The 25,085-nt window shown below is 45.7% G+C and overlaps 1 protein-coding gene across 1 annotated transcript in view; it reads left to right on the forward strand.

Moving 5' to 3' along the window:
* The window catches only part of STEAP3 (STEAP3 metalloreductase), a 59,305-nt gene extending 35,852 nt beyond the window's left edge, over positions 1-23,453 (forward strand). The window contains 3 exon segments of the mRNA XM_064287285.1: positions 6,691-6,855; positions 15,757-16,005; positions 16,007-23,453. Coding sequence (XP_064143355.1) covers positions 6,691-6,855; positions 15,757-16,005; positions 16,007-16,114 — 522 coding nt within the window. The 3' untranslated portion in view covers positions 16,115-23,453.
* The last annotated feature ends 1,632 nt before the right edge of the window (positions 23,454-25,085 follow it).

The raw sequence follows: 25,085 nt of genomic DNA on the forward strand, positions 1-25,085 counted from the left end.
ACATCATTATGTAACTGCTAAATTATATCATTACATAACTGCCGAACCACTAAAAATCATGGCCCAGCCAAGTTCACACATAATCTTAACCATCACAGCCAACGTTACTCTCGCCTTGTGTCTCCGCGTGTTACTGCCAGACGTATGTTGCTTAGGTGCAAAATAGTGGGATAGTAGATTTTTTACTGTTGTCATAAATGTAAAATGTCGGATAAGGAGATAGTCATAAGTGAGAAGTAGGTGTATTTTTTACATACTTCCATCATTTTTCTTCCACATCAATTCATAGTCACATATTTGCATGTTTCTCTCCTCTATCCCAGGCCATGTTCCGTGATGGCAGAGCTGGGTTTTACAAGCCTTGAGGACCCTGGTCCCCAACACAGATTCTCAGTGCATGTCCAATGAGTGAGTGATTATGAAATTAGCCCCCACGAAGCCAACACCAGGCACCTTTAAGAGGTGCACACTGAACAGCAGAGCGGACTGTTGCTCTCGGGGCAAGAGCCAGTCTAACTACTTCTCCACCCCCTGCCCAGCTGCCTCTAAGAACAACATCTGCAGCCATTTATTAAGCACCTGCTGTGTGCCAGTCAGGAGCCCTGGTGGTGTGGCGGTTAAAGCTTTCAGCTGCTAACCAAAAGGGTGGCACTTTGAAGCTACCAGCCATTCTGCAAGAGAAAGACGTGGCAGTCTGCTTCCATAAAGATTTACAGCCTTTGGAACCCTATGGGGCAGTTCTGCTCTGTCCTGTAGGGTCACTAATGGGTTTGGTGTGCCAGCCACAAGCTACTCATTTCCTGAACATCATCCCTTTTTCCTCATAACAACACAGCGAGAGAGAGACAGTAGTGTATTGGCTGGGGAGGGCCTGCCCAAGGTCTCATGACGGTCCCCCAGTGGTAGAATCAGCATCGGAACCCAGGCCTCTGGGGCCACAAAGCTGTTTCTCTACGCCTGCAGGCTGCCCCTTCTACGTCCTGCCTTCGCACTTCCCTGAGTTCTGCTGGCGATTGGTCCTGCCATCTTCCCAACCACCGCCTGCCCTGGGGGCACAGAGGGGCTGATGCTGGTCCTCCTGCCCTCGGGTCCTTCAGCATCTAGCCTGTAACCTCTACGTCTCACTGATGAGCGCTCTTGTCCTTCACAAGGTGGCCAACTTGACTAGCTCTACACTGGCGGTGTGGAGGAAGCCCGTGCCATCGAGATTCTGGTTAACCAGCACTGTGGAGCTGAGTCAGCACTGTTGTCCCAATACCAGTAAATATCCAGTTGCTGTTGAGACGACTCTGACTCCTGGCTAGCCCACGTGTGCCATCGAGCTGTTCTCCACAGGGTTTTCAGTGGCTGATTTTCAGAAGTAGATTGCCAGGCCTTTCTTCTGAGGTACCTCTGGGTGGACTCAAACTTCCGACCTTTCGATTAGTGGCCAAGCATGTTAACCACTTGTACCACCCAGAGACGCCATTCATTGTCCAGGACCCTAGGTAAGACTCTCACAGAAGGGGTTTGGGCCCCACATCCTCACACAAGTTCCTTGCCTGCTACTGCCGCCTTGCCCACCTCACTCCACCCTTCCCAGCCTCCCTCCAGAGGGGAGGTATTAGAGGAAAAAAACAAGACATTTTGCAAGTACATGTGGTTTATATGTGTAAGCATGTGAGCTCTGACTTACGACATTAACTGCCTGATCATACCAAAATACAGAAAGGAGTGACTAAGGAGATGTATTTGAAGAACAAATAACTTGCAACAAGGAGATGACTTATTTCGCAGGAGTTGTTAGCACTGAGAAGGTGTGAGTAAGAATTCTCTGGTCCCAGTTAGGGGGGCAACCTCTCTGCCCTTTGCAGAGGAATAGCAGCGATACACAGTTCTAGAACATAAGCAAAACCAGGGATTTTAGACGTGACCTCGTCCACCTCTCTTGGATGGAGAAACTGAGGCTCCAGAGACAGAGCTGCCCAGAGTTGTACGTGACTAATGGTCAGGACAAGAAGCTGGGTCCTCTGACTTCTGGTCCTTTTGTGGCTTAAAAAGAGAGCATGCCAGAGAGAGCCAGCCCACCTGAAAAGAGAACAGAGCCAATCTTTTTCTCCAGACTGCAGGAATAGTACCCAAAGGATGGCATTTTCTCAGTTTCTTTCACAAACTTTTAAACAATTATTGCTCAGCCCACTGGATTCATTTTGCTATTATATGTGGTATCTAGGCTTCTGTTATTTTTTGCCTGCTGAAAACTGGAATGAGTCATTCTGTTTTGTAAGGACGGACCTGCCACCTCAAGCACAACCATGTTTTCTAATGGAAATTCTGTACCTCATTTGGCTACTGGAATTAAAGGGCTAGTGTTTCACAGAGAACACCTTGGTTTCCAGGAACTCTGCTCTCTGGTCTTTTTGGGAAATGACACTGTCATGGACGGGTCTGGATGAAAGTCCTTCCCCGTGCATGTACGGTGAGTGTGTGAACCAGGCCCCGTGGAAGCTCAGCAGCAGGGACACTGCGGGGTGGGAGTGGGGAGGTAGTAAGGGGTTTGCGAGGGCTCCCCAATTTGTGCATTTCTGGAGCTCCGTGGGAGCCCAGAGTGGTGCAAACACCTAACCTGTTCTGCTGCTAACCCAAAGGTTGGAGATTCAAGCCCACAAAGAGACACCTCGGAAAAAATTCCTGGCAGCCTACTTCCAAAAAATCAGCCATTTAAAACCCTATAGAGAGCTCAGAGAATAAAATAACTAGGAATAAATTTACCCAGGGATGTGAAACACACAATGAAAATTACAAAACGCTTTTGAAAGAGATTAAAGAAGACTTAAATAAATGTAAAGATGTTCATGGATTGGACTTAATATTGTTAAGATGGCAGTACTACCCAAAGCAATCTATATATTCAGTACAATCCTGATCAAAATTCCAGCAGCCTTCTTAACAGAAATGGAAACACCAATCCTCAACTTTATATGAAATGGCAAGAGGCCTCGAATAGCTAAAGCGAAGAGAAAGAAGTAGGAGGACTCACACTTTCTGATTTTAAAACACATTACAGAGCTACAGTAATCAAAACAGCCTATTACTGATATGACAATAGACACATAGGCCAATGGAATAGAATTGAGAGACCAGAAATAAATCCACACACCTGTGGCCATCTGATTTCTGACAAAGGTGCTAAGTCTATTCAGTGAGGAAAGAAGACTCTCTTTCAATCAATGGTGTTGGGAAGATTGGATTTCCATGCACAGAAAAATGAATCAGGATCCATGCCTCATACCCCACACAAAAACAAATCCAAAATGGGTTAAAGGCCTAAATGTGGAAACTAAAACCATAAAATTCTTAAAAGAAAGTGCAGGGGCAATGCTGTTGGGCCTAGCTTTTACCAATGGATAATGTAATGTAATAACAAAGGCACAAACAGCAAAAGACAAAATAAATGGGACCTCATAAAAATGAAAAGTTTTGTTTATCAAACAACTTTACCAAAAAGATAAAAAGACAAGCCAACAACTGGGAGGATATCTTTGGAAGCCATATATCCAACAAGAATCTAATAACCAAAACAATTTTGACAACTTAACAACAAAAAGACAACCCAATCATAAAATGGGCAAAGGACCTGAATAGAGATTTCACTAAACGGGACATTCAAATGACCACCAGAGACATGAAAAGATGCTCAATATCATTAGCCGTCAGAAAGATGCCAATCAAAACCACGATGAGGTACCATTTTACTCCCATTAAGGATGGCTATGGAAACCCTGGTGGCATAATGGTTAAGAGCTTAGCAGTTTGAATCCACCAGGCACTTCTTGGAAACCGTATGGGGCAGTTCTACTCTGTTCTGTAGGGTCGCTATGAGTTGGAGTCAACTCAATGGCGATGGGTTTTTTTTTTTTTTCTGGTTTAAGATGGCTGTTAGTTGGAATCGACTCAACAGCAGTGTGTTTTGGTTTAGAATGGCTAAGATAAAAAACCCAGAGAATAGCAAGTGTTGGTGTGGATGTGGGGAAATTGGAACCCTTATCCATTGCTGGTGGGAATGCAAAATGGTACAACCATTATGGAAAACAGTGTGGCAGTTCTGCAAAATACTAAAAATAGAACTATAAAACCAAAAAACCAAACTGATTGCCATGGAGTTTATTCTGACTCATAGCGACCTGTAGGACAGAGTAGAACTGCCCTATAGGGTTACCAAGGAGTGGCTGGTAGATTCAAACCAACAACTTTTGGTTAGCTGCCAAATGCCCAACCACAACGCCACCAGGGTTCCAAGAGTGGCTGGTAGATTCAAACTAACCTTTTGGTTAGCTGCCAAATGCCCAACCACAACGCCACCAGGGTTCCAAGAACTACTATATGATCCAGCAATTCCACTCCTAGGAACATACCCAAAAATACTAGAATGCAGAGATTCAAACAGTTACTTGTACACCAGTGTTCTTTGCAGCACTACTCACAATAGCCAAAAGGTGGAAATAAACTAAATGACCATCAGCAGAGGAATGGATAAGCAAAATGTGGTGCATACATACACTGGAACACTACTCAGCCAGGAGGAGAAATGAAGTCTTGACATATGCTACAATATGGATGAGACTTGAAGATATTTTGCTGAGTGAAATGAGCCAATCACAAAAGGGCAAATATCGTATGACTCACTTATATAAAAAGACAAGAGCCGACAAATGTATAGAGATCAAAGTGGTTACCAGAGGCGGGAGAGAGGGGGAGGGGGTATGTTATTGCTTATAGAGTATGGATTTCCGGTTAATGGTGATGGAAAAGTCACGTTAAGTGTAGGGTTGCACAGCTGTTTATCCTAAGTGCTGTCAATAAGTTGTACACCTGTAAAATGTTGAATTAGCAAAAGCTGTATGAGAGATACATTTACAACAATGACTAAAAAAAAGAAATAGTAGCTGCCGAGGCTGCTTATGTACAACCAAACACCTCATGGGATTTGGTTCCTTGGTTTGTAGGTTTAGGATCATGGTTTTATGAGACACCCCAGTTAACTGGCCTCATAATCATGTTTCGTGTTTTTGTTCTAACTCCTCCTTCGTTGCAGAGTGCCTGGGGTCATAAAAGCTTGCAAGCTGCCATCCAAGGCACAACAATTGGTCTCTATCCAGCTGGAGCAACAGAGGAAGGAGAGTGAGGAATAGGAGGAGGATATGGGATGGGTGGCTAACTGCCTCCACGAACAACTACCTGCTTTGCCAAGAGACCAGAAGAACTGGATGCTGCCTGGCTACCATTACTGAACATTTCAATCAAAGATTCTATAGAAGAATCCTGATCAAAAGGGGAGAAATGTAGGACAGAATTTCAAGTTCTCATGGAATCCAGATTTACTGGAGCCATGGAGACTTCATAAACCCCTGAAACCATTGCCCTGTGATAACCTTTTAACCTCAAAACAAAAATATTCCCTGAAGTCTTCTTAAAAACAAACAATAGTTTAGCTTAACTAGTAAAGAATGTCTGACTTGAGGATTGTGCTCCTTTAAGATCTATCTATATGAGATCAAATGGACAACAGCAATTCTAGAGATTAGATAGGAATCCTAGGGGACAGTGAGTTTATGTTAATGGGGGAGGAAAAACTCAGAAATGGGTGAGAATGGTTGCACGACAAGAAGAATATAATATTATTGAATTGTACATGTAGGAGTTGTTGAATTGGTGTACTGCTGCATATATTTTCAACAACAAAAATAAAATACATTAGTAAAAAAAAAAACCTATTGAGTGTAGTTCTACTGTGACATCCATGGTGTTGCTATTAGTTAGTCAACATGTCAGCAACTGGATATTTCTGGTGCTCACTGGGGGTGCCAGAGCTCTATGGGGGCAGGCCTCCTTCCTCCCTGCAGACCAGTGCCCCTGAACACAGTAGGCACTTCATAAGTACTTAGTGAATGGATGTCAGTCCCTGTTGCCTGGCAACAATGAAGCCAAACCTGTACGCCTCAAAGGTGAATGCTTGGGCGGGGAGATGGGGAGTCCAGGGGCTTTGAGTTGGGATGTTGACGGGTTTGGTGGCTGTGTGTCCTGAGTGGGAGTCAGTGCTGTGGGGGGGCAGCTTGGACAGCAGGAGGACGAAGTGTCCAGAGCAACAGGCTGGAAGGGGAGGCACCCCGTGGAGACTCTAGCCCATCTGGCTAAGGGGATGCAGAGCCTGGATGGCCCTTTCTCCTTCCCTGGGACTCGGGGGCCAGGAAAGTGTGTGTGATAGTCATGTTTAAAGTGTCTGTTTCTTCGTTTCTCTGGCTCCTCACTCAGCTCAGGTAGTTGTGGTGTGCTGGCCCCTGGCCCCACAGGGGTTTCATAGCTGCCTGTGCAGGTCTGTGAAGGCTACAGAGGGGCCCATCGTTGGAGTCAGGATGCCTGGTTCTACTCCCAGGTCTGCCCTCTGTTAGCTGTGTGTGACTTAGGAAAGTTACCCGATCTCTCTGTGCCTTGTTTTTCTTGCTTGTAAAATGGGGATAACAGTGATCTCCATCTCATGGGATGCTGTGACGATTAAATGAGTTAGTATCTGTGAAGCACCTAGAATAGACACGGGCATGTGTTAGGTGGTGTGTAAGGCTAGTTGTCCTTTCTCTCGTCCTAAAGTGACCACCTGCCTCCCAGGGGCACAGATTTTGCCACAGCTGATGGTTTTCCTTCCGCCCCCATCAGGTCTTGGCCAACAAGAGTCCCCTCTGGGTCGAGGAGGATGTCTGGCGGTTGGAAATTTACCTCTCCATGGGAGTCCTGGCCCTCGGCACGCTGTCTCTGCTGGCTGTCACCTCGCTGCCATCCATCGCAAACTCACTCAACTGGAGGGAATTCAGCTTCGTTCAGGTAAAGCCGGGCTGGTCCTCGCTCGTGAGCAGCCAGCAAGGTCTGGGTCCTGCCTCCGGGGCACATGGCTGCCCCGAAGTGAACTGCCTCTGCTGTGCTGGTTTGTACAGCAGGGCAGTGCATCAAACACCAGGGCCTCTGGGCCGAGCTTCCTGATGGAGGAACAGGCTGGGACGCGTGCGTCCTCCTGATGCCTGGGGAAGCCTGATGTAGGCGTGCGAAACAATTAGAGAACAGAACCTGAACCCTGGATCAAGCATTCTCAGTATCTGCAGTTCTTGAGCTTCCCAAACAAAAATCTGTAGCGTGCAGCAGTCATTGGACATTTTGGTGGTCCAAGTGGGAGTCAGCGAGCTAGTGAGAGCCTAGCCTACCGCCAGCACGTCTCAGCTGTGCTCTGTGTTCCCTTTAGCCCCTTGAGTCACGCAGCATGGATGGGAGGTGCGCATTAGTTAGGATCATCAGTTTACAGGGCATGAAACTATATCCAATAGCACGCATTTCCCAAAGGACACCATTCCCATGGAAAACCCAGAGGTTTGTGGTCAGATATATTTGAGAAATGATTCGCCTCCCCCTAAGAGAGTCACAAGGAACCCTGGTGGTGCAGTGGTTAAAGCTAACTGAAAGGCCGACAGTTAGAAACGACCAGCGGCTCAGCGGGAGGAAGATGTGGCAGTCTGCCTCCATAGAGATTTACAGCCTCGGAAGCCCTGTGGGGTCGCTATGAGTCGGAGTGGACTCGATGGCAGCGGGTAGGAGATTCACAGAGTCCCCAGGTGTGCAAACAGTTAACGCACTTGGCTGCTAACCAAAAGGCTGGAGGTTCGAGTCTACCCAGAGACTCTACAGAAGAAAGGCCTGGAGGTCTATCACTAAAAGATCAGCCATTGAAAACCTCTTGGATCACAGTTTTACCCTGACACACATGAGCGTGCCATAAGTCGGTCAGTTCACATTCACGGTGCACTTTGGCTTGTCAGAGATCCTGATGAAGTCCACAGCTTACAAGCCTTGTTAGCCAGACTTATTTGAGCATTAACGCTCACCCCACCCCTCCTTTTTTTCCAGATGAAACGTATCAGCACCCCACAGAATCTGGGAAATGTTGCTGGTGGTGAAAGTTTCTTTATATGTTTGTTCATTCAGCAAACATTTATTGAGCACTTACTGCGTGCCAGGCACTGTGCTGGGCCTGAGATACCGTGGGAACAGGACAGACAGAGTCACGTTTCAGCTTATAAAACAACTGAGACAGGGATGTGTCTTGCATTTCTTTGGCAGTTACTCATCCCCTCCCGTGGACAGGAGCTGACTAATCCTGGGCTCTGCTGCCTCATTGCAACAGGGCAGAGAACAGCTATACCATCCGCCCCCGTCGTCACAGAAATCTGTTGAGAGCTTTCTCTGTGCAGTGAGGGCACTTACGGGGCACTCAGAGGGACAATGACGGTCATTATCCAAATACGTAACAACCACAGTCATTGTTTCTGATTGGTGACACATAACATGCCTTGGAACAGAAGTTTAGAGTTGTGGCTGTTTACAGAGTCTCTTTCTGAGACTGCCTGGCCCTGCTCATCTCGGAAGGCCCTTGGAGGAGTATGCAGGGCTGAAATGCACCAGCATAAGAGAGGGAGAAAGACAGCATATTATTTATCTGCTGCTAATCCTCACGTGGCTAACACCCGGATCTCGGATTTTCCTGTTTCCGCCTGGAGTATCTCGGCATGCATGGTTTATCCACAATTAAAACAGACCGCAGGCTGCTTTTCTCACCAGAAGGCTGTTCCCTTAAGCAGCCATAGATTACACGCCCCGGCTTTGGCTGCTGGAGAAAGCCGGAGGATTTGATTTTGTTAGCAAACACTGACTGGGACCTCAGCAGCCAGGTCTGCTTTACATATTGAAGAGTCACAGGACAACAAGTGTGAAGTCCTCCCTAAGAGCCAGGGTGGTTGTGGGGCCCAGAGAGGGGTGGAAAGGAACGGTTTTAGTTGTGGTAATCAAATGCCCACATTCTGTCCACGAAAACAAAGTGCTCTGTCTCCTGAACGTACCGGTCTGTCAGTGCCTGGGGTGCTCCAGCTCCAGCTGTGCTTCCCCAGGCCCCAGCTCCATGACCGGGGGCACTTCACATCACCCCTCGAGCCTCAGTGTGCACGCCTGCACAATGGAGCCAATGCTGTGCAGGGACGTTGTGAGTCACAGTGAGAGGTTGTGTGTGAAAGAAATATAAAAAGCCTTTTGCTATTATTACCACCTTTCCGGTATCCCTGAGTAAGCTACCCATTTCTGAGCCTGATAGGAGGCAATGAGATAGAAGCCAGAGATTCTAGCCCTGGGCATCAGAACAGTCAGTGTTTTCAGACTGGTTGAAACTCTTTCCAGAAAACCAAACTTGTTGCTCTTTAGTCTATTTCGACTTGTGGAGACCCTGTGTGTTACAGAGTAGAACTGCCCCATAGGGTTTCCAAGGTTGTAAATCTTTACGGACACAGACTGCCACATCTTTCCCGTGTGGAGTGGCTGGTGGGTTCAAACATCTGACCTTTTGGTTGGCAGCCAAGCACTTAACTACTGGGCCACCAGGGCCCCTAGAAACTCATTAGTGGGTTATGAGATCAATTTAGTGGGTCACGACGAACATTTTTTAAATGAAAGAGAATAGAACGCCCAAAAAAGATGACAGTGCTTTGCGTGTTTTAAGGACAGATTTTTTTTTGCAGTTGGTACATTGATTCAGTCATTGATACATACATATGTGGTGTACTGGGCAGTCACGTAAAATGGGATCCTTGCTGTCAGCCACCATCAAAAACTGTGAGGTCACAGAGCACCCTAGGATAGTGAAGATTCCCAGGCAGCCCCAGCCCTGCACACTCAGACTCTCTGAGGTGGCTTGGAAGCCTCTATTTTTGCCAGGTCCCTGAGTGACCTTTTTTTTTTTAATTGTCGTAAACATATATGTGACAAATTATTTGTCTTTTCAACATTATTTACATGTACGGCTCAGTGCCATTAATTATCATGTTGTACAATCATTGCCACTATCCATTTGCAGATTTTCCCATCACCCTTAACAGAAGCTCAGGGTCCCCTAAGCAGTGGGTCCTCCTTTTCCCCTTCCTCCCACCTGCCCCTGTAACCATGGATGAACTTTGCTCTCTGTTAATACCTGCCTGTCCTAGGTATCTCATGTAGGTAGCATCATACAGCGTCTGTTCCCTGGGCGGCCCTTAAGTGCACAGGCTGCAGTGTATGGATCCACAGAGCTGGGGTCCGTGCCAAGCCTACCACTCACCAGCCCTGAGCCGCGAGGCTGCTTAGCCTCTTGGGGCCCCACTTCCCCACCTGTGTCTGTGTCTCCCTCACATGCTCGCTGAGGTTGAGTACCTGTAAAAAAGCACAGCAAGAGTGCTCCTTGGAAACGAGGATGGTGAGACTTCTTCTCACATACTTGGGACATGTTATCAGGAGGGGCCGTTCCCTGGAGAAGAACATCATGTTTGGTAAAGTAGAGGATCAGCAAAAAAGAGGAAGACTCTCAACGAGATGGATTGATACAATGGCTGCAACAGTGGGCTCAGACATAGCAATGACAGTGAGGATGGCACAGGACTGGGCTGTGTTTCATTCTGTTGTCCGTAGGGTCACTATGCGTCGGAACCCACTGCAGGGCAACTAACAACAGCAACATATAAAATGCACAACGCATGTGCTCAGTAATGGGTTTGTGACTTTCGAGGTCAGCCGCAACGTCTGTGAAATGAGCACTGCCAGCAAGGAGCTAACCAGACCCCTTTTCCTTCCTCTGCCGCCCACAACCACAACAGGCCCCTGGGTATCCAAATGCCATAGGAAGGTGGGGACAGCCATTGTTTTCAATGGGCCTGGTCTGACCCCTGGGTCTTCAGTGACTTATTTAGCCAAAAGCCAGTGAAACAGTGAGTAGCTTCCATAAAGAGGTGATTTACCCTTTTTCCCCTAAGGGTGTTTTCTAAGTTTTTTTATATTGTTTTTGTTTGTTTGGGTGTTTTGTTTATTTTTAGCTCTGCTAAGTGCTCCTAATTAAGCTGAGTAAACATCCTTTGATTGCAAAACACCCAGGCTGGTGCGGCTGACTTGGACAGAGAAATCAGGGATGGCACCTAGCACCTAAGTTCCTGTCCCGAAGCTAGAGGAACTTCCTGTGACCTTGCCCACTCCAGCCACCTGCCTTAAATGATGACAGAGACCAGCGCCTGCCACGGCTTCATGAGTGATTGTCCACAGCCCCCTCACGCCATAGTAATTGGGCATCAGCAGGGGTCACCCATGACCTGGCTGTTTTCTCTGTTGCTAACAAGCATACCTATGATAAAAATGGCTCTGGCTTAGGGGGTCATTAATTATCCTATGACAATCCCTCCCCTCCATTTGGTCTCCTGTGGCTGTTCTAGGATCTTTAGATTGTTCCCTGGGAGAGAGTTTTAGGGAAACAGGCTAGCTGGAGTCACCCTGGCTTCTCACTGGGATTGAAGAGTCAACCCTCCCCGAAACCATGAACCTGAGGCCGGGGATCCCTGCCTGCTTTCACTGCAGGGTTTTGGATGGCAGAGAGACAGGGATGTGTGAATGGAGGACTTCACTGCCGCTGGTGGGCGCAGGAGCAGTATCCCCACACTGTCCCTGTGCAGAGTCCCGCCTGCCAGCACAATCCATCCTTCTCCAAGTTAGGGGCTGGGGGTGGTGGCCTAAAACGTGGGAGCTACAGGGCATGTCACCGAGGCCCCACAAACCTGGGTGGGCTCCTACTCCTGCAGGGCTGAGAAAGCCCCATGATACAGCAGTATGGGCGCACAGAGGCCCTCACAGGACTTTTGTCCAAGGAACAGATAGGTCTGGTCCCATCCCCAACCAAAGGCCTTGAGCATTGGGCCCCATGTGGACTTCTTAACTGAAGCTAGAAGGGCTTGGGTGATTTGAGGTCCCTAAGTTAGTGCTTCTTAGCCCTGGTTGTACATCAGAATCTCCTGCTGAATGGTTAAAGACAACAGATGCCTGTGCCCCACCCCAAACCAATTTCATCAGATTTTCTGGGGATTAGTCTTAATTATTTCCAAGCTTCGCAGGGGATTTTTAACATACAGCCAGTTTCAAAACCATAATGTCAGACTCATAGCTTTCCCAGCCATTCTTATGAGGCAAAGGAAAACTCCAGAAACTCCATGAGTAGGGGTTTGGGTGTCAGGGTATCCAGTTGGGGAACATCAGGATGACTGACAGGCTTGTTCAAGACTTATTCCAGATGGTCAGTGCTGGGACACTTTTTATCCCCAGTCTTCAATAACAATAAATCTGAACTTAGAAAAAGTTGGTATGGTTCAAAGGTTGGTGCTCGTGGATTTGGAATTGAGCCTTCCATTTGGGGGCCGGCCGTGCTGATATGACATGTGAATTAACTGTAGGTGATAGCCGAAAGCCAGCTGTGGCCTTTCCTGACTGGCTGGGTTGAGTCTCTAAATCCTTACGGATGGGATAAGATCTTTGAGGTGGTCACAAAGCCAAGAAGAACCAGAGATGCTCAGGAAGGCTGGAGACTGGGGATCTTTTGACAGCAAGTTCTTTTATTTGGGGTCAAAAATGTTGTACCTGAGGGCCTGTCTGTGAAATTAGAGTGCATTAAAAAAAAAGCCAAGCCAGTTGCCAAGGAGTCAGTTCCGACTTACGGCAAAGCCATGTGTGTCAGAGTAGAACTGTCCTCCGTAGGATTTTCAGGGGCTGATTTTTCAGACGTAGCTCACCAGACCTTTCTTCCAAGGTGTCTCTGAGTTAGTAGCTGAGTGCTTCCCATGAGTCAAAATCAGCACCATGGCAATTGGTCATAGGGCACAGCCATTGGAAAATTTTATTTTTTAATAAAAGTGTTAAAAGTAATTCTTCAGATCCATGTTCTTTCACTAAGTGAGTGTAGAAATGGCCTGGCAGGCGGTGCCTGACCTCCTCTAACTTTACAAGGGGGACGAGGATCAAGATCAACAGTCCAAGGCTGATTCCTACATGGCTGAGATCAGACATGCCATGCCTCACCTCATCCTTCTCCCCTTTTTACCAATTCTGACACCAGCCATCCCTCCCAGGACACTCCCTTCTTTTCTCCTTGGTTCGACAGTTCATTGCAATGGCCAGCCACACAGAACTCACAGACAATACTCACAATTGTGGGGCTTATTAGGGAAGTAACAGGTTACAGTCCAGGTACAGGAATGCTCAGGATACAGTTCTTCTATCAGGACAGCCTCTTCTCAGCAGTGCTCACAGGCAGGTCTCTCCCTGGCCCTCAGCCCCTCCACCTGGCCTCTGCCCTGCTCAGGCAAGTGTTACGAAGCTCTTTTAGTGCCGAGGCACCCACTCCCAGTAAGCCTCTTGCTGAAGGCGCTCAGCTTTCTCACTCTGTGGGCCAGGAAGCCCCATCACAACTGTCTCAAGTGGGTTTCCCAATTCCTGCTGCCTCAGGCCCCTGTCTTTCACTGTCTTCTGTGTTACAGCTCCTGTCTGTCTCCTGGATCTAGGAAGCTGTCAGTGCAGGGATCCAGGGTCCAAAGGATGCGCTCCACTCCTGGCCCTTCTTTCTTGATGGTGATGAGATCCTCTCTACCTGCCTCTGGGATGGCTCATTTTAAGCCTAGCAGGATGACAAAACTGACCAATCCCCTCCTTAGGGTTCCATATACCTTATTTGCATGTTCCACCCCTACAGGCGTGCCATGCACCTTATTTACGTTATCAGCAAGCTATCCAGTCCCCTTGGTGGGCCATAAGCACCTCATTTGTACAGTCCCGCCCAGGCATTTGGTGGGAATTACAAAAACTATGGCCGGAAGGCCATATTAAGTAATTACACTGCACCACACTGGGGCTCACCATATGGTGTTGGTACTGATATGGCTCCCCCATATCAGGCAGGAGCTGAAAGTGCTGCATGCTAGCAGAATCTGACCCACTTAGGAATGTGTTCTATGGGTGCTCAAACAAGCCACTGTCTCTTAGCCAGGCTCCCTGGATCAGTGCTGACAAGCTGGGCTCAAAGGAAATCCAGGAGGCCCAATTGCAGCTTCTCAGCAGAAGGCTCAAGTCCTGTGTAGAGAGAACATTGAGGTTATCAGCACACCACCACATTTAAATTCAACTTTTGCAATGTTTCCTTGGAGAAAATACATACATATTAATTGGTTGATGGGTCCCTGTTATTTTCATTTCTTAAGTAATAAACATATGGGGTCACCACGAGTTGGAATCTGAATCAAGTCGATGGCAGTTCATTTGGAGTGTTTTTTGGATATTGTTGTAGAATGGATTGTGTCCCCCAGGAAATGTGTGTCAGCTTGGCTGGTCCATGATTCCCAGTGTTGTGTGATTGTCCACCATTTTGTCATCTGGTGTGATTTTCCTATGTGTTGTAGATCGTACCTCTATGAAGTTAATAAGGTGGGATTTTTGACAGTTACGTTGATGAGGCAAGACTCAGTCTACAAGACTGGGTTGTGTCTTGGGTCAGTCTCCTTTGAGAAATGGGAGAGAGGTGAGCAGAGAGACATGGGGACCTCATACCACCAAGAAACAAGAGCCAGGAGAATAGCTCGTCATTTGGATCTGGGGCCCCTGCGCTGAGAAGATTCTTGGCTTGAGCAGGCGCCCTGAATTCAGACTTTAGCCTCCTAGACTGTGAGAGAATAAATTTCTCTTTGTTAAAGCCATCCACTTGTGGTATTTCTGTTATAGCAGCATTAGATAACTAAGACAGATATGTAATAAACATGGATCTCTCCTGACCCAAAGCTCCTCGTTGCTTACAGAATTCAGTCAAAACTGCCCCCATGCTCAACTCCCTGCCCCTATAAATAACCGCCAGTACCCTCCGCCCTTCCTCGTTGCCTGAGTCCCTGTAATGACCACCAGTGCCCTCTGCCCCTCCTCGTTGCTTGCAGGACTAGGGGATGCTGAGTCTACAGGTGCTGAAGTTTGTCCATGTGCTCCGTCACACGCTCCGGCTTTAGCTGTGGAATTACTTCTTTCTCACTGAGCTAGCTGAATGACTTGTCCAGGGTCACGGTCAGTCAATACTAGCACCACCAGCAGAATCTGGAATTCTTAATCTCTAGTCCATGAGAAACCTCACATTCAGGAGACTCACAAAGGCTGGAGATACAGAGCAGCACTTCCCAGCCATTCCCATGTCCCTGGGTTACACAAACGGTTACCACACTTGGCTGCTAACCAAATGGTTGGCAGTTCGAGTTGGTGGTTCAAGTACCCAGAGGTACCTCAGAAGAAAGGCCTGGTGATCTGCTTCTGAAAAATCAGCCATCAAAAACCCTATGGAGCCCAGTTCTACTCTGACACACATGGGGTCACCATGAGTTGGAGTAGCCTCAATGGCAAGTTTTTTTTTAATCTGGCCTCATCTTAGGCCAAATAATATCTAAAATTATTTTGATTTGTTGAAGTACACTTATTATTCTTATATTAAAATATACACAAAACTAGTGAAATGTTTTTAAACTTCTTTGCACTTAATTCCAGCTAAAGCCATCTGTTTGCACCCAGAGGTACGTATAACACGCTTTGGGAAAAAACATTTTATCTTATGGAGTGAATCCATCAGTCCTTACACACTGCCAGGGTAGACACATAATTCTCATTTTCTGTTGAGGAAACTGAGGCTCAGAGAGTTTAGGTAATAATAATAAGATGCTGAGTAAGAGGGCAGGGATTTGGGCCCAGAGCCCGGCCACAGACACCGCCCTGCTTCCTCTGCCAGGAAAGTGGATGAGCCATGGGCAGGGTCCTTGCGTCTCTCACCACCCTGGCCTTGCTTTCAGCCTGCAGCTGTGTCAAAGCCTTCCTTTCCTTCCACAGTCCACCTTGGGTTTCCTGGCCCTTGTGCTGAGCACGCTGCACACGCTCACCTGTGGCTGGGCCAGCGCCTTCAAGGAGAGCAGCTACAAGTTCTACCTGCCTCCCACCTTCACACTCACGCTGCTGGTGCCCTGCGTGGTCATCCTGGCCAGAGGCCTGTTCGTCCTGCCCTGCCTGAGCCGCAGACTTGCCAAGATCCGGAGGGGCTGGGAGAAGGCAGGAGCCACCCGGTTCCCACTGTGCGAGGACCACACCGTTGCCCAGAAGACAAGCCACGTGTGAGGTGCCTGCACCCTCTAGGAACCAGATGCAGGCGGGATGGTACCCCGAGCGTAGTGAGGGCTGCTTCTATTTATAACGCAGTTGGCGGTTGAAGGCCTGAGCTCTCGGGAAACAACTCGAGGCAGTAATATTCACACTACCATGCATATGTGTGTAATATATATGTACATATATTTCATACATGTAATGGGATTTGCAATTGTAATCGCTTAGCTAAAAAGTTTATTCCCTGAGATTTCAGCTGGTAGATTGAAAAGCAAGGGCCAGGTGTTAGGAGAAGAGCAGATTGCACTACTGTGGTGTTTGCAGATACACTTTTTGTACAAAAGACTCGAGTGGTTTGGCCCTTTGTTGATTTGATCCATTTGAGCTGCCCTCCACGCCCCTTTGGCTTCTTTTCCAAGACTCCTTCCTGCAGAGCTGGGCTCTATGATGGCACAGAAGACCCCGGTTCTGCCGCGCAGTCCCAGGTGCTCTGCAAGCCAGTGGGAGATCTGCCCTTTGCTGGCTAGGGTGGGGTGGGCTGGGGTGCTGGGCTGAAGCTGCTCCACCTCAGCCTGCCTGAGCTGGGAAGGTTTTTTTCCCCCGAAAGTCAGAAGTCGCCACATCAGCTGCAAATTGGTCCTCCTGTGGGGTGTGAAGTCACCTCTTTGCTGGAGTCTCTAATGAAGCCCGTCTTGAGAACAAGTGTCACCTCTTTCCTTCCTCTTAAGTTGGTGATGACCGCTCTTTAAACCACGGTGCCTTCTCACCTTTTAGATCGTTAGTGTGAATTTCTCTCAAGCAGACCTCACCCAGACCCCCCTAGAAATTAGCCCGGGAGGGCAACAAGGAAGAGCATTTTCAGCTTTGAGTGGAACCCTTTCTTGAGACCCTGCACGGGGTAGGGGAGGTAGGGGTGCTGAAGGACTGTCTTTATTAAATCGGTCCTGTGGAATAATCCTGGGAACCCCTTAAAATGTCCTCTGCTGCCACTGGGCACCCAGAAAATCACTTGACCCCATGTTTCTCCTAATGGAGTAGTTGGTACATTTCTACACAGCTGGGAGGGTCTTTTCCTGCCAAGCTGCCCTGCATGGGAACACTGCTGCCCCAGGGCACAGGAGCCCAGACCTTGGCCAGGGCACCTTATGCCGTCTCTCCCTGTTCATGCTTACGCTGTTTTTACTTCTGAGAAGCAGCTGTTCTCAGCTCAGCCCCCAGTCCCCAGCAGAACCAGGGGGTGATCTGTCTTCTCTACTTAAAAAAAAAAAAGGCCTGCTTGACCCCAAAGGGGAGTGAGCTCTTGCATACTGAACTCTATACTCTGAATGGAGATTCAGGCTCACGTTCATCTTGCTTAGGTTTCCCGGGCGGGCAGCATCTCATACTGTAACAGGGAGAGTGGGACCGTGAAAGGCTGGGCAGATGTGCTGTGAGATGGGGGTGCCACTGCTTCCCCAGGGAGGCCCCATGAGCTCATGTCTGCAGAGCACATTAGGGCCCTTTAGTGCAAGAATATCTCATTAGGCCAGTGACTGGTGGCCGGCAGCAGCGCAGGGGAAACGTCTGCTTCCTGCGGATGCCTTCCATCTGCTCTCCAAGGCCGCGTGGCAGAAGCCGGTCTCGTAAATTGGCCCTGATGGAGCATCGGCCGTGGCCTGCAAAGAGCCTCGCTGAGAAGGAAGCAGACAAAATAGAGATTGTAGCATTTGCTTGGGGAAACGAGCACCCGTCAGTTTCCAGCTAATGGTTACCTTCGACCCACTAAGGATCCTTGCCCCTTGTCAAGACCGACTTCCTTCCTTTTCCAGGCCTCCCTGAGCCCGGAGTTGCCGGTGTTCGTTGCCAAGGAGTCGATTCTGATGTGTTCAGAGTAGAACTGCTCCGTGGGGCTTTCAAGGCTGTGACCTTTTAGAAGCAGATCATCAGGGCTTTCTTCTGAAGTGCTTCTGGGTGGGTTTGAACCACCAACGTTTTGGCTAGTAGTTGAGCACTTAACTGTTCGCACCACCTAAGGACTCCCTAGCCCAGGGATTATGGTGGCTTATACTAAAGATGCTGACATCAAGCCCAGCATAGGTCCTTCCCTTCCTCAGCCACCTCCTGCTGACGGTGCCCATTAAGTGACTCCAGGTGAGTGGTAGGAGGGAGCGGGCATGGCAGAGGAACTGGCCACCCGTCGTCCACTGGACAGGCGGCTTCTGAAAGGCAGGTGGCCTGTGTACTTGGCCTTGATCTGTGTCTACGCGGCTCTTCCCTTCCTTATCAGGCAGCTGGCAACGGCGTCCCCAAGAGAGCGAGTCACTCTCTCCCAGCCTGGTGTCTCCTATGTACCTGTGGGTACAAAAGTGCCTGAACCACCGTGCTCCAGACATCCTAAATGCCAGTTGATGCTGACATTTAAAATCTATGTCCTTGAAATGGTCTGTGTTTCGTTTTTACCTTGTCGAGGCTGTCTAAGAAGCAGCGATATAAACACCTAACCTTCTGTGAATTCTGGGCTTTTATTTCTGTCCTGTCGATCATCGACCCTCTTGTTTATTATTATTTTTTAAAACTTCACAAAATTTACTAACTCAAAGAGTAAGTTTCAACATGATATTTAATTAATATTCTTCACATCTATATTCCTCTGAGTGGCAGAATATCCCAAACATATCTTTATTCATTTGTTAAAGAAAAGATTTGCTGTCCCAGAGTTTTACTGCGGGAGTGTTAAAATAACATGTTGTTAATAGCTGAGAATTTTGAAGAACTGCCTTTCACAGGTGTCCCACTGGATACATTGAGCAATGCTATCTATTCGGCTCCCTGGCTTAAATTCTTATTTACTCAAAAGGAAATTGTACACCAATACAGCTGGGTTAGTCTGTAAACTTTCGATAACAACACGTAGATATAATCTTCTCTTATGCTTATAGGAACCTTCTGGAGTATTCTTAAACAGTTTTTTTCCCCTTCTCAATTTTATTTGTTTTGTCGTTGTTGAGAATATGCACCGCAAAACATACACCAATTCAACAGTTTCTACATGTACCATTAAGGGACTTTGATTACATTCTTCGAGTTGTGCAGCCATTCTCATCCTCCTTTTCTGAGTCATTCCTCCCTCCTTAAGACAAACTCACTGCCCTCCTAAGGTTTCTATCTAATCTTTCACGTTGCTGTTGTCAATTTGATCCCAGATAGATAGTTCTGAAAAGAACATAATGCTCAAGGCAGACCTTTTTTAATAGTTAAGCTAAACTACTGTTTGGTTTTAAGGAGACTTAGGGGATATTTCCAGTTTAAGGTTTAAAGATTATCTCCGGGCACTAGTTTCAGGGATTCATACCCTCATTTATTTGTTCACTGACTTGATGAACCTTCTGATTGGAGGCTGCTCTGAGTCAGGCAACATGGAAGGTGGGGCTGCCCAGGTGAACACAGCATATGTGTCCAAGGAAGGACAGACATGCAGACCTCCCAGAACAGGCCAGTAAGGAGATGCCTGGGCTACAGGTGACAGTGCAGGGGGAGGGGGATGAAAGGGGTACCCAAAGCCAGGGGAGGGGCAGGGAGGGCCTCTTGGAGGGAGCAGTATCTGCACTGTGGTCTGAAGACTAAGTCCTTGAATGTAGGCTACAGTGGTGCTTCTCCAACTATAAAGGGCATATGAACCACATAGGGGTCTCATTCACATGCTGAGTCTGATTCATGGGTCTGGGGTGAGCACCAAGGCAGCTGTTCTAATACGCAGCCAGGTGACACTGATGTGTTGTTCCTTGGACACAGAGCAACAAGGGCTTCAATGGCTCTCTTTGTTTCTGCTGCACTGCCGTCTCTGGCCGTGCACATAAAGTCTCTCTGCCCCACAAGCCTTCCCCATGACCCTGGTTCCTCTGCATACCACCAGTGCTTCCGAGACCCCCTTGTTCTCCTAAAGGCAGAAAACACTCCATCCCTAGCGCTAGAGCACTGTACTTCATGTTTTGTGTCTGTGATGCTCCCTAGAGTTGTGTAAGACAATGATGCTGGGTCCATCAGGAAAACAAGAGCTTGCTTCAGCCACTATACACCTAACAGGCAGCCAGACCTTTCCACTGAAGCTTTCAGAACTGTCTTAACTGTTCAGGAGAAGAAAAGGGGTGGGGAACCTCATGTGCAAAAAAAAAAAAAAAAAAAAGACACAGCTAAATGGCTAAAAACCATTTTTGGGGAACAATAACCAAAAGATGCCCTGGCGATTTTGAGCCCATAGAAAGAACCATGTCTAGAAAACAACTTCACCACAGATAATTTTCAAGGGGCAAATAACTCTTGTCCTTGGAGGTTTGCTTTTTACTTTGTGTCCTCCCACACATAATGCTGGGGAAGGTAAGGTTAAAAAGAAGTAATACAATAGATGAAAAATCTCCGTTAGGCATCTGACGTAAGAACTAAGGAGCAATCAAAATAACCCTTATTAGTTAAAGAGACCAAGTTATTGTTTAGCTATTTCACAAGTTATGCCTTTTCCAAAAGCAATGAAGTTGGTCCTTGTAGGTGCAGAAGCTGTATAGCCCTGGACAGCTTCCGTGGTTGCTTTACAAACAGGGAGTCGGCCCCACTAGAGCAGAAATTCTCAACCCCATCAAAACAGCACTGACTTTTTCTAACAAATATTTGGAAATCCACCTTAACTAACCTGAGATGAAATTCGGTGGGGTATACCCACACATATAATTTTTTAAAATCAGTTTAAGGCCATAATTGAAATATACAGTAGAAATAAAGACAAAATAATTTACACTAAATTAAACTGCTAATATTTATGATACTTATTCTGAATAATTATTATTAAAAAAAATTTTTTTTTTACAATCTTAAGTAAGTTGGTTTTAAGAGAAATACAATGATAGTCAATTATGTTGATCCTCTTTATAACTGACATGTTTTGTCTAAAGTGACACATACCTAATTGTAACTCCTGGGAAGTATGCAAAGTGGATTTTTGTCCAATTAAATTGCATTTGCCCCACCAATTTCTGTAATAATTGCAGATAGTTTATCTTAATTCATTTTGATCTCTAACAGTTACTTAAAATACTTTGGCTTCCTTTTTGTTTTCTCTGCTCAGAAATGAACAATGACAAATATAACCTTTGATGTACTACACTACCAAAAAAGAACTTTCATTGCCAACTCTCCCATAAGGTGAAAAATCAGCCCCTTTTTTAATGAGTGGTGATTTCATTTATTGGACAAAGAACCTAGCTAATTTCTATAATCCCCATCAGAAGCAAAGCCTACTCTTGAAAATCACATTTTAGCCAACAGTTAAACCTTTTCCCTACATAGAGAATTTATTAGGGCTTTCATCTCCTGAATAGTCTTCCTACTACAAAACAACTAGATCCTGACAAAAGAGTATTCTTAATGAATTGCTGGACTCTCAGGAGGTAAGGAAAATCACCAGGGCAGAGAATAAGTGGAAACACAAAAAAAGCACTCCTTGGCTCCTAGAAGAAGCAAATTCAAGGCCTTTCTTGGGAAAAGCAACTTAAATTCTGACCAGTCAAACAGGAGATCAAAAAACCACAAGTGAGAATCACCAGAAACACAAATAACCCCACGGACTTCAAAGAATGGAATTATCAGTTACACAGAATGATATATTAGATATCCAAAAATAAAAGAGTCACAAAAATAAGTAAACAATAAGACACTATCATTATTTTAGATGGAAGGTGGGGCCATTGCCCAGATAGTCCCAGAGAACAGAGGATTGTTTTCTATTCTTGAGAGCTAATGAGATTTGCCCTGCTGGGTTTTGAACTTGACTGGTACACATGACCCCTCCTTTCCCTCCAGTTTCTCTCATTTGAAATGATAATGTCTACTTTATGCCTGGTTCACCATTGTATTATGGAAACAGATAATTTGTATTACAGATTTCAAAGGCCCACAGGTGGAAAGGAATTTTGCCCCAGGATGGAATATATCCAGTAAGTCTCACAGGTACTTGATTTACACGATCCAGAAGAGATTGTGGATTTAGAGTTGATGCTGGAATGGGTTAAGACCTTTGAGGATGATGTGATAGGGTAAATGTGTTTTGCACTTGGAAAAGACATGAATTTGGGGGGAGGGGCAAAGGGTGGAATGTATGGACTAAACTGTGTCCCCCCCAAAATCTGTATTGAAGTCTTGGCCCCATACCTATGGATGTAATCCTGTTCGAAGACAGCATTTTCGTTGTTAATTGAGTCATAATTGAGTAGGGTGGGTCCTAAGCCTAGCCACTTCTGAGTGATTAAAAGAGCAGAATAGACACAGAGACACACACAGGGAAAGAAAGATGCCAAGGAAACACCAAGAAACATCTGGGACTACCAATAAGGAAGGACCTTCACCTACAGCCATGCCCTAAATTTGGACTTCTAGCCTCCTGAACTGTGAGATAATAAACTTCTGTTCTTTAAAGCTGCCTACTTGTGATATCTGTGACAGCAGCAGTAGGTAACTAAGACACCAGGCATTTTGAATTTAAAATATACAGTCCTAATTAAGTCATCGACCAGAGAGGAAATAATAACGGACACTGTCTTAGTCATCTAGTGCTGCTATAACAAAAATACCACAAGTGGATGGCTTTAAGAAAGAGAAGTTTATTTCCTCACAGTAAAGTAGGCTAAAAGTCCAAATTGGCCTTCTTTCTCTTTCAGCCTTCTCAGCAATCTTCCCCCAGATAGGAGCTTCTCTATGCAGGGACCCTGGGTCCGAAGGATGCGATCTGCTCCTGGCACTGCTTTCTTGGTGGTATGAGGTCCCCCTGTCAATCTGATCACTTCTTTCTTTTTTATCTCTAGAGACTGCCTCAAGACAGAATCCAATCTTGTAGACTGAGTCCTGCCTCACTAACACAACTGCCATCCATTCTCCCTCATTGACGTCATAGAGGCGGGATTTACAACATACAGGAAAATCACACAATATGGGGAATCATGGTCCAGCCAAACTGGTACATACATTTTTGGGGGGACATAATTCAATCCATGACAGACACTTTTCCAAAATTTATACTGAATGGTAATTAAATATCACTATCAAAAATTTGGGGATGCAACAAAAATATTCTTAAAAGAAAGATATAATAAATGTTAGAGCAGATATTAAAGAAATAGAAAATAAAGATATAGAGAGAATAGACAGGGTCAAAAGTTGTTTTTTGATATGACTTGTCAAATCTTTGATGAGGCTGATCATGAGAAAAAGAAAAGCCTCAAATAATTTTAGGCATGAAAAAGGAGACACAATACAGATAAAACTAATTTAAAAGATAATAAGAATACTATACACAAGCTTAGGATATGCTAGTGGCACAGCAGATAAGAGCTACGGCTGCTAACCAAAAGGTCGGCAGTTTGAATCCACCAGGTACTCCTTGGAAACCTGTGGGGCTCTTCTACCCTGTCCTGTAGGGTCACTATGAGTTGGAATCGACTGCACGGCAGTGGGGTTATATATATGTTTATGCAAATAAATTCGAATATTTAGACAGAATGGACAAAAATATAACTTACCAAACTGACTCAAGAAGAAAACAGCATAAATGTCAATAATGGATAGAACAACTGGGCAAAAGATCAACAAGGAAACAGAATATGTAAACAACACTATAAACCAACCAGACCTAATAGACATTTATAGAACCAACAACAGCAGAATTCTTCTCAGGTAAACATGGAACATTCTCCAGGATAGGCTATATGTTAGGTCAAAAACCATACTCCATAAATTTAAAAAAGAAATTAAAAAATAACAAAAAATTTGGAAAGGAAACAACACTCCTAAATAACCACTGGGCCAAAGAATAAATAACTATGGGGACATTAGAAAATATTTTGAGATAATGAAAACACAACATACCAAAGCTTATGGAATACAGCTGAAGCAGTGCTTTAGAGGGAAATATATAGCTGTACATACCTATATTAAAAAAGAAGAAAAATCTCCAATCAGTAACCTAATCTTCCACCTTCTCATTAGAAAAACAAGAGCAAACAAAACCCAAAGAAAGCATAAGGAAGGAAATAATAAAGATTAGAGTGGAAATAAATGAATAGAAAAATAGAATCAACAAAACCAAAAGTTGGTTCTTTAAAAAGATCAACAAAATTGGCAAACCTTTGGCTAGGCTGACCAATTAAAAAAGAGAGAAGCCTCCAATTACTAAAACTAGGAACGAAAGAGGGACATTACTAGTAGCCTTACAGAAATAAAAAGTATTACAAAGGAATACTATGAACAATAATATGCCAACAAACAGGTTACCCTAGGCTAACTGAACAAATTCCTAAAAACACACAAACTACAGACATTGAGTCCAGAAGAAAAAGAATCTGAATAGACCTATACAGCAAGTAAAAAGATTGAATTAGTGATCCAAAAATTTTCCACAAAGAAAGAGAGCTACACTGGTGAATTCTACCAAACATTTATTGAAGAATTAACACCAATCTGCCACAAACTCTTCCAAAACGTAAAAAAGAAGGAAACACTTCTCAACTCATTCTGAGGCCAGTATCACTCTGAATCCAAAACCAGACATAGACATCACAAGAAAACTACAGACCAATATTCCTTAAGTACACAAAATTCTCAATAAAATATTAGCAAACTGAATCCTGCAACATATAAAAATGATTAAGCATCCTGGCCAAGTGAAGGACCAATCAGTGTAATACATCATATTAACAGAATAAATTAAAAGAAGCACATGGTCATCTCAATAGGCCCAGAAAAAACATCTGACAAAAGTCAATGCCCTTTCATGACAAAAGCACTCAACAAACTAAGAATAGAAGAGAACTTGCTCAACCTGATAAAGGACATCTTTGAAAAACCTGCAGCTCGTGGTGCAACAGTTGAGCACTCAGCTATTCATGGAAAGTTGGCGGTTTGAACCCACCCAGCTGCCCCACAGGAGAAAGCCCTGGCGATCTGGATTGGTAAAGATTACAGCTTAGAAAACCCTGTGGGGCAGTCCTACTTTGTCATATGGGGATGCTATGAGTCAAACTCTATGGCACCTAACAACAACA

Source organism: Loxodonta africana, chromosome 6, assembly GCF_030014295.1.
Source record: "Loxodonta africana isolate mLoxAfr1 chromosome 6, mLoxAfr1.hap2, whole genome shotgun sequence".
In the NCBI taxonomy this organism is placed as follows: domain Eukaryota; kingdom Metazoa; phylum Chordata; class Mammalia; order Proboscidea; family Elephantidae; genus Loxodonta; species Loxodonta africana.